The sequence below is a fragment of the Mobula hypostoma genome, chromosome 3 (assembly GCF_963921235.1).
Source record: "Mobula hypostoma chromosome 3, sMobHyp1.1, whole genome shotgun sequence".
In the NCBI taxonomy this organism is placed as follows: Eukaryota; Metazoa; Chordata; class Chondrichthyes; order Myliobatiformes; family Myliobatidae; genus Mobula; species Mobula hypostoma.
In genome coordinates, this window is record NC_086099.1 from 2,268,278 (window position 1) to 2,280,888 (window position 12,611).

A 12,611-nucleotide genomic window follows, 5' to 3' on the forward strand; every position below is an offset into this window, starting at 1 on the left:
CCCGAATGCTTCGGTGCCTTTTGCCAGATGGCAGGAGGAAGAAGAGTTTGTATGAGGGGTGCGTGGGGTCCTTCATAATGCTGTTTGCCTTATGAATGCAGCATGTGGTGTACATGTCTGTGATGGCGGGAAGAGAGACCCCGATGACCTTCTCAGCTGACCTCACAACCCGCTGCAGGGTCTTGCGATCCGAGATGGTGCTATTTCCAAACCAGGCAGTGATGCAGCTGCTCAGGATGCTCTCAATACAACCTCTGTAGAATGTGGTGAGGATGCGGGGTGGGAGATGGACTTCTCTCAGCCTTCGCAGAAAGTAGAGATGCTGCTGGGCTTTCTTTGCTATGGAGCTGATGTTGAGAGACACATGCCCTCTAATGCAGACAGCATCTTAGTGAACCTGTTCTGCACCATCTCCAAAGCCTCCATATCCTTTCTGTAATGCAGTGACCAGAACTGCACACAATACTCCAGATGGGGCTAGCCAAAGTGACTGGCCAAGTTTTATATGCAATGCCTGTACTGATAAAGGCAAACAAACATGTTGTATGCCTTGTCTGCTGCCCTATCCAATCTGAGGTTCTCACCTGCTTTAAAAAGATGACTATCATCCTAGTGCCAAAGGAAGAGAAGGCAACACACACAAAATGCTGGCGAAACTCAGCAGATCAGTCAGCATCTGTGGAGAGGATTAAACAGTCATCATTGTGGGCCAGGACTCTTCATCAGGACTGGAGAAGAAGCCAGAAAGGAGAGTGGGAAGAGGAGGAGGAGTACAGGGAAGCCAGCAGGTGATAGGTGAAGACAGGTGAAAGGTGGAGGGGAGTTGAAAGATGAGCAACGTGCCTCGATGACTTCTGCATGGTACCCCGACATCCACCATCATGAAGTACTTTGAGAGGTTTGTTCAGGCACGCATTAACTGCAGTCTCCCAGACACCCTCAACTCACTGCAACTTGTCTACCATCGAAACAGCTGACACCATACAATCATCTCCCGAATCTCTAGACAACAAAGAAACCAAGGTTAGATTTCTACTTATTGACTATCGTTCCACCTGCGACAGCATCAGCTGAAAACAAACTCATTTCCAAACTCCTGGACTTTGGACACTTAGCATTTCCTTCTGCAGCTGTATCCTTGACTTTCTGACCAATAGAGCACAATTAGTAATAATAGACAACATCAGTGCCCCGCAGGCTGAGACCGTAACCCCATACTACGCTCCCTGTACACAACGTGGCCAAATTCTGGACTAGCTCCGTTTATGAATTTGTGGATGACACTAACTTACTGGATCACAAACAAAGATAAGACAGAGAACAAGAAGGAGCGAGACAGTCTATAGTGGCATGACGCAAAGACAGCACCCTTCCCCTCAATGCCAGTAAAACAAGGGAGCCTGTCTTTGAGTTTAGGAGTAAACATCCCGGTCACTGTCAATGGCGCTAAGGTGGTGACGGTTGAGAGCTTCAGGTTCCTTGGTGTAAACATCATCAATAGTCTGTCTTGGGCCAAGTATGCAGACAATATGTGACATTGGAGCCTGTGACGTACAGCTTGGAGCTCGAGTGAAGGAGCAGCGCGACGCTGTGTTTGGAGACCTGCCTCACGGAGATAGAGACAGGGGCCATAAAGGTCCGAGAACACAAGCTGACGTGTGGAAAAGACCAGAGATGAGGCATGGGGTCATGAACAACTCCATCTTGAAGCGGTGAAGGAAGATTGAAGTGTCGAGGTAAATGCAGACGGGGTCAGTGATAACTCCCAGACAGGTGGTCGTCAGCCAGATCGGTGAGCTCGGTCTCGGATCAGTGGCATTTGGACTGGGGTCAGTGGTCACTCTTTACAGAAGGACCGAGCTCTGCTCTTATGCAGGCAAAAAGTGGTTTTCCATATTCCGAGATTTATCTGATTACTGGGCTGTACTCTGTAATGGCTTCCTTCAGTTTTTCGGTGTATTCTTTCTTGTGGCCAGTTGGTCGGTGGATGATCTGTTAATTTTTGTGTGTGAGGGAGGGTTGGGGATTTGGTGCCACTGCTGCCATTTTTTTTCTCTGAGTGACGGGGTCGGGAATCGGGTATTGTTACGTGTAGGGGGTTGGTGATTGTTACTGTGGCTGCTTTTTGGTGCAGGAGGAAGGAATTTTGGGGTTTGCGAGTTTTGTTTCTTTTCTGTGTGTGAGGAGGGTAGCTAATGTCTTCCCTTTCGTCAACACCCATGGTCTTTCTGTATTTAATAGCTGTCTGGAGAAGAGAAATATCAGGGTGGTATCGTACATGCATACTCTGACAATAAAATGAATCTTTCAACCTTTTAAGAAAGTTTCCTTATCAGTATGTGGAGGTCCCAACTTGAGAGAGCACTTACCAAGGATACCGGGTATATAAGGATACCAGATTTAAGAAGCCTTTGTTTTCAAGAGATATTGAGGCTCTGGTAAAGAGAAAGGAGATGCAGATCAGGTATAGACAGTTAGGATCAAATGAGAATCCGTTTTAATATCACTGGCATATGTTATGAAATTTGCTGTTTTGCGGCAGTGGTACATTGCAATACATAACAATAAAAACTATAAATTGCAATGAGAAGTATCGATAAAAAGAGAATTAAGTCAAGTAAGTGGTGCAAAAAGAGAGTGGGAGAAGTGGTGAGGTAGTGGACACGGGTTCATTGTCCGTTCAGAAACCTGATGGTGGAGGGGAGAAGCTGTTCCTGAAGCACTGAGTGTGTGTCTTCAGGCTCCTGTACCTCCTCCTCGGTGGTAGCAATGGAAAGAGGACACACCTTGGGTAATGGAGGTAATTAACCTAGTGGGTACATTTAATAGAGCTGTTTGGGAGGGTTTAAACTGATTTGGCAGGGGGATGGGAACCAGAGTGATATGACTGAGGAAAGGGAAAACAGAAATAAATCAAAGACAGCGTGCAACAGAGATTATAGAAAGAACAGGCAGGAGATGAGGTTTAATCACAGCCAGTGGCATGAGTTACAGGGCAACAGAGGTGTGGTGTAGTTAAAACAGAAAGCAACAAATACTGGACTGAAAATGTTATATTTGAATGCACACAGCATAAGAAATAAAATCAACGATCCTGAAGTTCAGCTACAAATTGGCAAGTATGACATTGTGGCCATCTCAGAAACTTGGCTGAAGGATGGCTGCCATTGGGAGCTGAACGTCCAAGGATATACGGTGTATCAGAAAGATAGGTTAGGAGGCAGAGGGGGTGGTGTATAAAAAGTAATATTAAATCATTAGAAAGGGATGACATAGGATTGGAAAGTGTAGAGTCTCTATGCGTTGAGTTAAGAAATGGCAAGGGTAAAAGGACCCTAATGACAGTTGAATACAGCTGGGATGTGGATTACAAATTACAACAGGAGATAGAAAAGGCGCATCAAAAAGGCAATGTCATGATAATCGTTGGGGATTTTAACATGAAAGTGGATTGGGAAAACCAGGTCAGTACCATATAACCATATAACAATTACAGCACGGAAACAGGCCATCTCGGCCCTTCTAGTCCGTGCTGAACTCTTACTCTCACCTAGTCCCACCGACCTGCACTCAGCCCATAACCCTCCATTCCTTTCCTTTCCTGTCCATATAGCTATCCAATTTAACCTTAAACGATAACATCGAACCTGCCTCAACCATTTCTGCTGAAAGCTCGTTCCACACAGCTACCACATGGGAGGTTAGTTAGGAAAATTCAGTTGCTAGGTATACATGGAGAGGTGGTAAATTGGATTAGACATTGGCTCGATGGAAGAAGCCAGAGAGTGGTGGTAGAGAATTGCTTCTCAGAGTGGAGGCCTGTGACTAGTGGTGTGCCACAGGGATCAGTGCTGGGTCCATTGTTATCTGTCATCTATATCAATGATCTGGATGATAATGTGGTAAATTGGATCAGCAAGTTTGCTGATGATACAAAGATTGGAGGTGTAGTGGACAGTGAGGAAGGTTTTCAGAGCCTGCAGAGGGACTTGGACCAGCTGGAAAAATGGGCTGAAAAATGGCAGATGGAGTTTAATACTGACAAGTGTGAGGTATTGCACGTTGGAAGGACAAACCAATGTAGAACATACAGGGTTAATGGTAAGGCACTGAGGAGTGCAGTGGAACAGAGGGATCTGGGAATACAGATACAAAATTCCCTAAAAGTGTCGTCACAGGTAGATAGGGTCGTAAAGAGAGCTTTTGGTACATTGGCCTTTATTAATCGAAGTATTGCGTATAAGAGCTGGAATGTTATGATGAGGTTGTATAAGGCATTGGTGAGGCCGAATCTGGAGTATTGTGTTCAGTTTTGGTCACCAAATTACAGGAAGGATATAAATAAGGTTGAAAGAGTGCAGAGAAGGTTTACAAGGATGTTGCTGGGACTTGAGAAACTCAGTTATAGAGAAAGGTTGAATAGGTTAGGACTTTATTCCCTGGAGCGTAGAAGAATGAGGGGAGATTTGATAGAGGTATATAAAATTATGATGGGTATAGATAGAGTGAATGCAAGCAAGCTTTTTCCACTGAGGCAAGGGGAGAAAAAAACCAGAGGACATGGGTTAAGGGTGAGGGGGGAAAAGTTTAAAGGGAACATTAGGGGGGGCTTCTTCACACAGAGAGTGGTGGGAGTATGGAATGAGCTGCCAGACAAGGTGGTAAATGCGGGTTCTTTTTTAACATTTAAGAATAAATTGGACAGATACATGGATGGGAGGTGTATGGAGGGATATGGTCCGTGTGCAGGTCAGTGGGACTAGGCAGAAAATGGTTCGGCACAGCCAAGAAGGGCCAAAAGGCCTGTTTCTGTGCTGTAGTTTCTATGGTTCTATGGTACCACTCTCTAAGTAAAGAAGTCCCCCCTCATGTTACCCCTAAACTTTTGCCCCCTAACTCTCAACTCATGTTCTCTTGTTTGAATCCCCCCCCAATGGAAAAAGCCTATCCACGTCAACTCTATCTATCCCCCTCATAATTTTAAATACCTCTATCAAGTCCCCCCTCAACCTTCTACGCTCCAAAGAATAAAGACCCAACTTGTTCAACCTTTCTTTGTAACTTAGGAGATGAAACTCAGGTAACATTCTAGTAAATCTTCTCTGTAAAAGAATCTTCTCTGTAAAGCTGATTGTTTTCTCGTATAAAACAATCAGTCACCTGTTTTGAGCAATTTGATGTCAAATCATATTAAGATTACCTGAGCACTTCATCATTTCAACTTCTTTTGTTGATCTTGTGACTTTCCCCTCAGGAATCATATCACCACCATTGGCGGGAAGGGAATCTCTCTCCTAGTGCTCGCTGTGATGTCTGTAAGAAGTCATGTGGGTCATCAGAGGTGTTATCTGGCATTCGATGTGAATGGTGTGGGATAACAGTAAGTGAACAGTTTGATAATGCTGCTTCTTATTCATGTACCATAAAACACTGCAGAATTCCTTGATACCTACACTTCTGACACTGAATGCTAAACGTTAACTGAGAGGGTTTGCCTGTCATTTATAATTCATGCCAGAAATAGTGGCCTTTCACTGTTGTTGGCAAATAATGAATGATTTTTTTCCAGATCTTTGATGTGTGTTGAAACGTTCACGATCTACGTTAACAATCTGGAATAGGAGACTGAGTGTAGTTTATCTAAATTTGTTGATGATACTAAATTGAGTGGTAAAGCTAATTGTTCAGAAGATACGGTGTCTGCAGAGAGATATAGATAGTTTAAGTGAGTGGGCAATAGAGTACAATGTTGGTAAACGTGAGGTCATCACTTTGGAAGTTAAAATGGAAGATCAGATTATTACTGAAATGGGGTGACTGGAAGATTTGGCTCAGCCCCTGATTGAATGGCGGAGCAGACTCGATGGGCCAAATAGCCTACTTCTGTGCCTATATCTTATGGTTTTATGGATAAGGTGCCATATAAAAGACTTATCCATAAGATAAGGATGCGTAGAATTGGGGGGTGATGTGTTAGCATGGATAGAGAACTGGTTAACTGATCAAAAGCAGAGAGTTGGGATACATGGGTGTTACTCTGGTTGGCAATCAGTGGTGAGTGGTGTGCCACAGGGAAGAGATGAAATATGAGGGCAAACTGTCCCATAATATAAAGCAGGATTTTAAATGTTTTTTTTCAGTAATATAAAGAGTAAAAGGGAAGTGAGAGTTGATATTAGACCACTGGAAAATTACACTGGTGAAGTAGTAATGGAGGACAAAGAAATGACAGATGAACTTAATGGGTACTTTGCATCAGTCTTCACTGTGGAAGACACTAGCAATGTGCCAAAGGAAAGAGTGCTAGGCAGACTGAATGGTCTTAAGGTGGATAAGTCACCTGGACCAGATGGACTACATCCCAGAGTTCTGAGAGAGGTTGCTGAAGAGATAATAGATGCTTTGGTCATGGTTTCAAGATTCACTCGATTCTGGCATGGTCCCAGAGGACTGGAAAATTGTAAATGTCACTCCACTCTAAGAAGGGAGGAAGGCAAAAGAAAGGAAATTATAGGCCAGTTAGCCTAACATCAATGCTTGGGAAAATGTTGGAATGCATTATTAAGAATGAGTTTTCAGGGTACATGGTGACTAATGATAAAATAAGTTAAAGTCAGCATGGTTTCTATAAAGGGAAATCTTGCCTGACAAATAGAGTTCTTCGAGGAAGTAACAAGCAGGACAAAGGAGAGGCAGTGGATGTCATTTACTTGTATTTTCAAAAGGTATTTGATAAAGTGCCACTCATGAGGCTACTTAACAAGATAAAATCCTGTAGTGTTTCAGAAAATATACTGCTATGGATAGAGGAATGACTGAGAGGCAGGAGGCAGCAAGTGGGAATAAAGGAGGCTTTTCTGGTTGATTGCCAGAGACTAGTGGTGTTCATCAGGAGTCAGAATTGGGACCACTGTTTTTCACATTGTTTGTCAGTGATTTAGACAGTGGAATTGATGGTTTTGTGGCAAAGTTTGTAGATGATATGAAGGTAGGTGGAGGGGTAGATAGTTCTGAGGAAGCAGTGCGATTGCAGCTGGACGTAGACAAATTAGAAGAATGAGCAAAAATGTCAGATGGAATACAGTGTTGGGAAATGTATGATAATGTATTGTGGTAAAAGGAACAGAAGTGTAGACTGTTATCTAAATGAGCAGAAACATCAAACATCAGAGGTCCAGACGGACTAGGAGTCCTGATGCAAGACTCCCAGAAGGTTAATTTACATGTTGCGTTTGTGGTAAAGAAGGCAAATGCGATGTTGGCATTTATTGGAATAGAATATAAAAACAAGGAGGTAATACTGACCGTTTATAAGACACTAGATAGGCTGGGCTTAGAGTATTGTCAACAGTTTGGGGCCCCATATCTCAGAAAGGATGTGTTATCATTGGAGAGTGTCCATAGGAGGTTCACGAGGATGATTGCAGGAATGAAGGGGTTAACATGAGTGTTTGGTAGCTTTGGGCCTGTACTCACTGGAGTTTAGAAGAATGCAGGGGGATTTCATTTAAAACCTACCAAATGTTGAAAGGACTAGATAAGATGGGTGTGGAGAGGATGTTTTCTATGGTGGGAGTGTCCAGAACTAGAGGGCACAGCCTCAGAATTGAGGGGCAACCTGTTAGAACTGGGGTACGGAAGAATTTTTTTCAGTCAGAGAGTAGTAAATCTGTGGAACACCCTGCTTCAGACTGTGATGGAGACCAAGTCTGTGGGTGTATTCAAAGCAGAAGTTGATAGTTTTCTGATCAGTCAGGGCTTCAAAGGATATGGCTAGAGTGCTGGTGTATGGGGTTGAGTGGGATCTGGGATCGGCATGGTGGAGCAGACTAGATGGGCTGAATGGCCTAGTTCTGCTCCTGTGTCTTAAGGTATCAAGGATTTCTTTGGCCGTTCCCCTTCACTTTCCACATGGCTCACAGAAAAGCATTGTCAGAACTTAAAAACATGAGAGGGCAAGTCACATACAGAACCACCCTTACCTTTTTTAAGTAAGAAAATATGGTAGGCAGTAGAAATTAAAAACAAAATCAGAACTTGCTGGAAGCATTCAGTGTGCATGCAGCAACTGTGGTGAGAGAAACAGCTCAAATCAGTGATCCTTTCACCACTGTTTTGGCCGAATCAGAGGTGGTGATGAATCAGCGTATAGATTGAAAATCTGGCTGAGTAGTGCCACAACCAACCCTGACTCAATGTCAGTAGGAGCAAAGAGCTGGTCATTGATTTCAGCAGCAGTAAACTGAAGGTCCATGGTTCAGTCCCTGTCAGGGGAATCAGAGGTGGAGAGGGTCACCAACTTTAAGTTCCTCGGTGTTAACATTTCAGAGGACCTATCCTGGGTCCAGCATTAAAGTGCCATTAGGAAGAAAGCACAGCAATACCTCTACTTGGTTAGAAGTTTGTGAAGATTTGGCAGGTCATCTAAAAATCTGATAAACGTCTATAGATGTGTGGTGAAGAGTATATTGACTAATTGCATCACAGATTGGTATGGAAACACCAATGCCCTTGTACGGGAAAGCTTACAAAAAGTAGGCCTGGTCATCACGGTAAGGCACTCTCCACCATTGAGCACATCTACACGGAGCGCTATTGCAGGAAAGCAGCACCAATTATCAAGGACCCCGCCATCTAGGTCATGCTCTCTACTCACTGCTACCATCAGGAAGGAGGTACAGGAGCCTCAGGACCCACACCACCAGGTTCACGAACAGTTATTACCCCTCAACAACCAGCTGCCTGAACCACAGGGGACAACTTCTTTCAGCTTCACCTATTTAATACTGAACTGTTCCCACAATCTAAGGGCTCTTCATCTCCTTTTCTGGATATTTATTGCTTTTTTAAAATTATTTATGTTTTACCTTATTCGCACAGTTTTTTTTTGCACTCTGGTTGTTTGTTGGGTGTGGTCTTTCATTGATTCTGTTGTGTTTTTTGTATTTACTGTGAATGCCCACAAGAAAATGAACCTTAGGGTTATATATGGTGACATAGATGTACTTTGATAATAAATTTACTTTGAACTTCTTTTCCCTGTTCCAGATCAGAGAAAAGAGTCCAAGATTTGAAAAGTTCACTCTGTTTCTCCCACTATCAATGTTGCTTCACATCTTGTGTAGTTCTGGCATCTTTTGTTTTGATTTATGTTTTTAAATTTGGACAAAGTTTATCGTCTAAAAATGCTATGTGGCAAAAATGCCATCATTCTCTTTCTTAGGTTCATGCTGATTGCTATAGTGGCCTCACACTAGAATGCGATTTTGGAAGATTACAGAACATGATATTGCCTCCGAATTGTGTACACCTATCTGCACGCAATTTCAGCAAGTTCCACTGTTTTCGGATTGTAGAGAGTTCACAAATGGAGCAGGGTGAGTGGGGAGAATGAAATGAATTCATACTGTTTTAGAATCCAGATTAGCAGAATAAAGTGCGCATGGTCAGACCGCACTTGAAATATTTTGAGCAGCTTTAGGCACCTTATCCAAGAAAAGATGTGCTGACGTTTGAGAGAGTCCAGAATAGGTTCACGAAAATGATTCTGGAATGAAAGGGTTATGGTGTGAGGAGTTTTTGGTGGCTCTGGGCTTGTACTCGGCAGAGTTTAGAAGAATGAGGATGGATCTCATTGAAACCTATCGAACATTGAAAGGTCTGGATAAAGAGGATATGGAAAGGATATTTCCTACAGTGGGGTAGACTAGGAACAGAGGGCACAGCCTTAAAATAGAGGGATATCAATTTAGAATCGAGATGAAGAGAATTTTATTTAGCCAAAAGATGGTGAATCTGTGGAACTCATTGCCAGAGATGGCTGTCCAGGGCAAGTCATTGGGTATATTTAAGGCAGAGGTTGATAGGTTCTTGATTAGTCAGGGCATCAAAAGATATGGGGAGCCAGCAGGAGAATGGAGTTGAGAGGGTTAATGAATCAGCCATGATGGAATGGCAGAGCAGACTTGATGGGCCGAATGGCAGAATTCTGCTCTTATGTCCTATGGTCTTACCTGATGATCTGAATGGTTCAAATGATCAGAGGGCAAGGGTTATAAAACTACAGAGTTCTACATTTGGGAATTATGGCCAAAAGATTTTATTAATGCTTAAGACTTGTATTTTAAGAAGATTGAACAGTATAGATTGTAGTATAAGGACACGATTATGAAAACTCAGCCAGTCAGAACTGACTGATGTAGTCACTTTTTAAATGTCAGTTGACATTAAAGTTGGCTTGTAGGTGCAGCAGGTAATCTGAAGGGTAAGTAGCCTTAAATAAAAATAAAAGATGCTGGAAACACCCAGCCAGTTGGGCAGTATCTATGGAGCGAGAAGTAGAATTAATGTTACAGGTCAAAAACCCTTCATCAGAAAATTGATTGTAAAAGAAGGGGCATTTGGTGAAACTAGAGCATGCTGATGAGGCCACTGCTTGCAGTTTTGGCCTGTAGATTAGGGAGGATTTATTAGGAAGCATGTACTAGAGATGCAGAGGAGATTGGTATTGTGGATTCCTGCAATGAGGTATTGCACTTAAGCACAAATGCTGTGCAGGCTAGTTTAGAAGAATGGGAAGTGATGTTATTGAAGTACTTGAGATTCTGTGGTAGTTGTTGGGAGAACTTTTCTGTACATGGGGCTATTGAGAATTAGATGGGGATGTATTTCAGAGAAATAAGTTCCTTATTTGTGACTGTGATGAGGAGGAACTTCTCTAAAGTATCTTGAATCTTCAACTACTTAGACAAAGAGGGATTCAAGGCGTGTTTGGGGAAAGTGGATAGTGGTGCTGAGTCCAAGACTGGATCTGTCGTGTTCTCAGGCAAATTAACCTTCTCATGCAAGAGAGTGGTGGATGGCTACTTCAGTTGTTCAAGAAGATGTGATTTTACTGTTAACACATGTGATAATGCATTATTTAAAAAAAATACACCAATTTGTGACAGTTAATCTCGTGCAGTAATAGTGATTAATGGAAAGACCTAATAATGTCAGTAACAAAAAAAACATTGGGAGAAGGGAGCTCAATTACAATGTTGGTGTGTGTGTGTGTGTGTGTGTGTGTGCATTTATGACAAGAGTTGTGTTTTTGTGAACTCGTGGTATTGCTGAACTCATCTTACTGTGAAATACTGTTGTTCATGGGCATGTCTTTCCATAGTTGAAGAGGACAGTGATGACGATGATGTGGCTACTGGAAACCATGGAACTTATAAAGATAGCCAGTCTCCTTCCACGACTGATTCAGGTAAGGGATTTTGCGGGCACTCTCAATCCAGCTGACTGGTTTTGATGAGGCAATCAATTCTTTTATAATCTGAAGCGAAATATTTTTGTTCACTTTCAGAATGAGTGAGAGTTAGGGTGCAAATATTTTCTCCATGTTCCCTGTCATACGTTTCAAGAGTTTGGAGATCACATGAGTGGTTTTGTTTTTAATTAAGTCCCAACAGTACATCGCCAGATGATCAGACCATGAGACCCAGGAACAGAATTATTCAAAAAGAATTGAACTGACCACTCAGAACTGATGGGAAAACCAAAATTCAGATGGAGGGTTGCTGGAAAATTCACTGGAGTGGGTTCAGGTCTGATAAGGATTAGTTTAAATTCAAACAACTTTGGGAAGAAGGTGTGCTAGGAAATTTAACTCTAACTCTTAAAAACAATACAGTGTTGGTATCCTGTGCGTGTGTGTGTTGGATAATGTCTCAGTCTACACATGATGATAAGAGACAGAGGACATTGAATAAGGCTGCCATTGTAAGACCCAACAAGATCCAGCCTTTGGAACTAGTTTTTGAGATTTGGGAAAATGTCTGCCTTGCTTTTCGCCAGATTGTAAGGTCATTCAGCACAGAAACAGGCCCCTTGGCCCGACAACTCCTTGCCTCCCATCTGTCCAGCTAAACTTTTTCAATACTCCTTCAGGCCGCATTTGGAGTATTGGCAGCAGTTTTGGGCCCCATATCTCAGAAAGGTTGCGTTGTCATTGGAGAGAGTCCAGAGGAGGTTCATGAGGATGATTTTGGGAATGAAGGGGTTAACATATGAGTAGCATCTGGCAGCTCTGTGCCTATACTCACTGGAATTTAGAAGAATGTTTGGGGGGGGAGGATATCATTGAAACTTGAAACCTATTGAATATTGAAAGGATTAGATAGGGTGGATGTGGAGAGGATGTTTCCTCTGGTGGGGGTATCCAGAACTAGAGGGCACAGCCTCAAAACTAAGGGGTGACCCTTCAGAACAGAGGTAAGGAGGAATTTTTTTTAGCCAAAGAGTAGTAAATGTGTGGAATGTTCTGCCACAGATTTTGGTGGAGGCCAAGGCAATGGTTATATTTAAGGCAGAAGTAGATAGTTTTCTGATTGGTCAGGGTATATATACGTGGTTGAGTGGGATCCAGAATCAGCCATGATGGAATGGCAGAGAAGGCTCGATGGGCTGAATGGCCTAATTCTGCTCCTATGCCTCACGGTCTTATGGTCATACAACGTATGCTTTACTTGACGTGTGGCAAGTATTTTAGGACAACTTCAGATTAGACCACAAGACTTAGGAGCAGAATGTACCCCACCGCAGACGAGATATACCACAGGCTACTG

At 42.8% G+C, this 12,611-nt stretch overlaps 1 protein-coding gene across 1 annotated transcript in view; it reads left to right on the forward strand.

Annotated features, from left to right (window-relative positions):
• LOC134343814 (diacylglycerol kinase theta-like) overlaps positions 1-12,611 on the forward strand; it is a 231,988-nt gene that overhangs the window by 71,548 nt on the left and 147,829 nt on the right. The window contains exons 5-7 of the mRNA XM_063042563.1: positions 5,255-5,380; positions 9,224-9,377; positions 11,165-11,251. Of these exons, the coding sequence (XP_062898633.1) occupies positions 5,255-5,380; positions 9,224-9,377; positions 11,165-11,251 (367 nt within the window). The remainder of the gene's footprint in view (positions 1-5,254; positions 5,381-9,223; positions 9,378-11,164; positions 11,252-12,611) is intronic.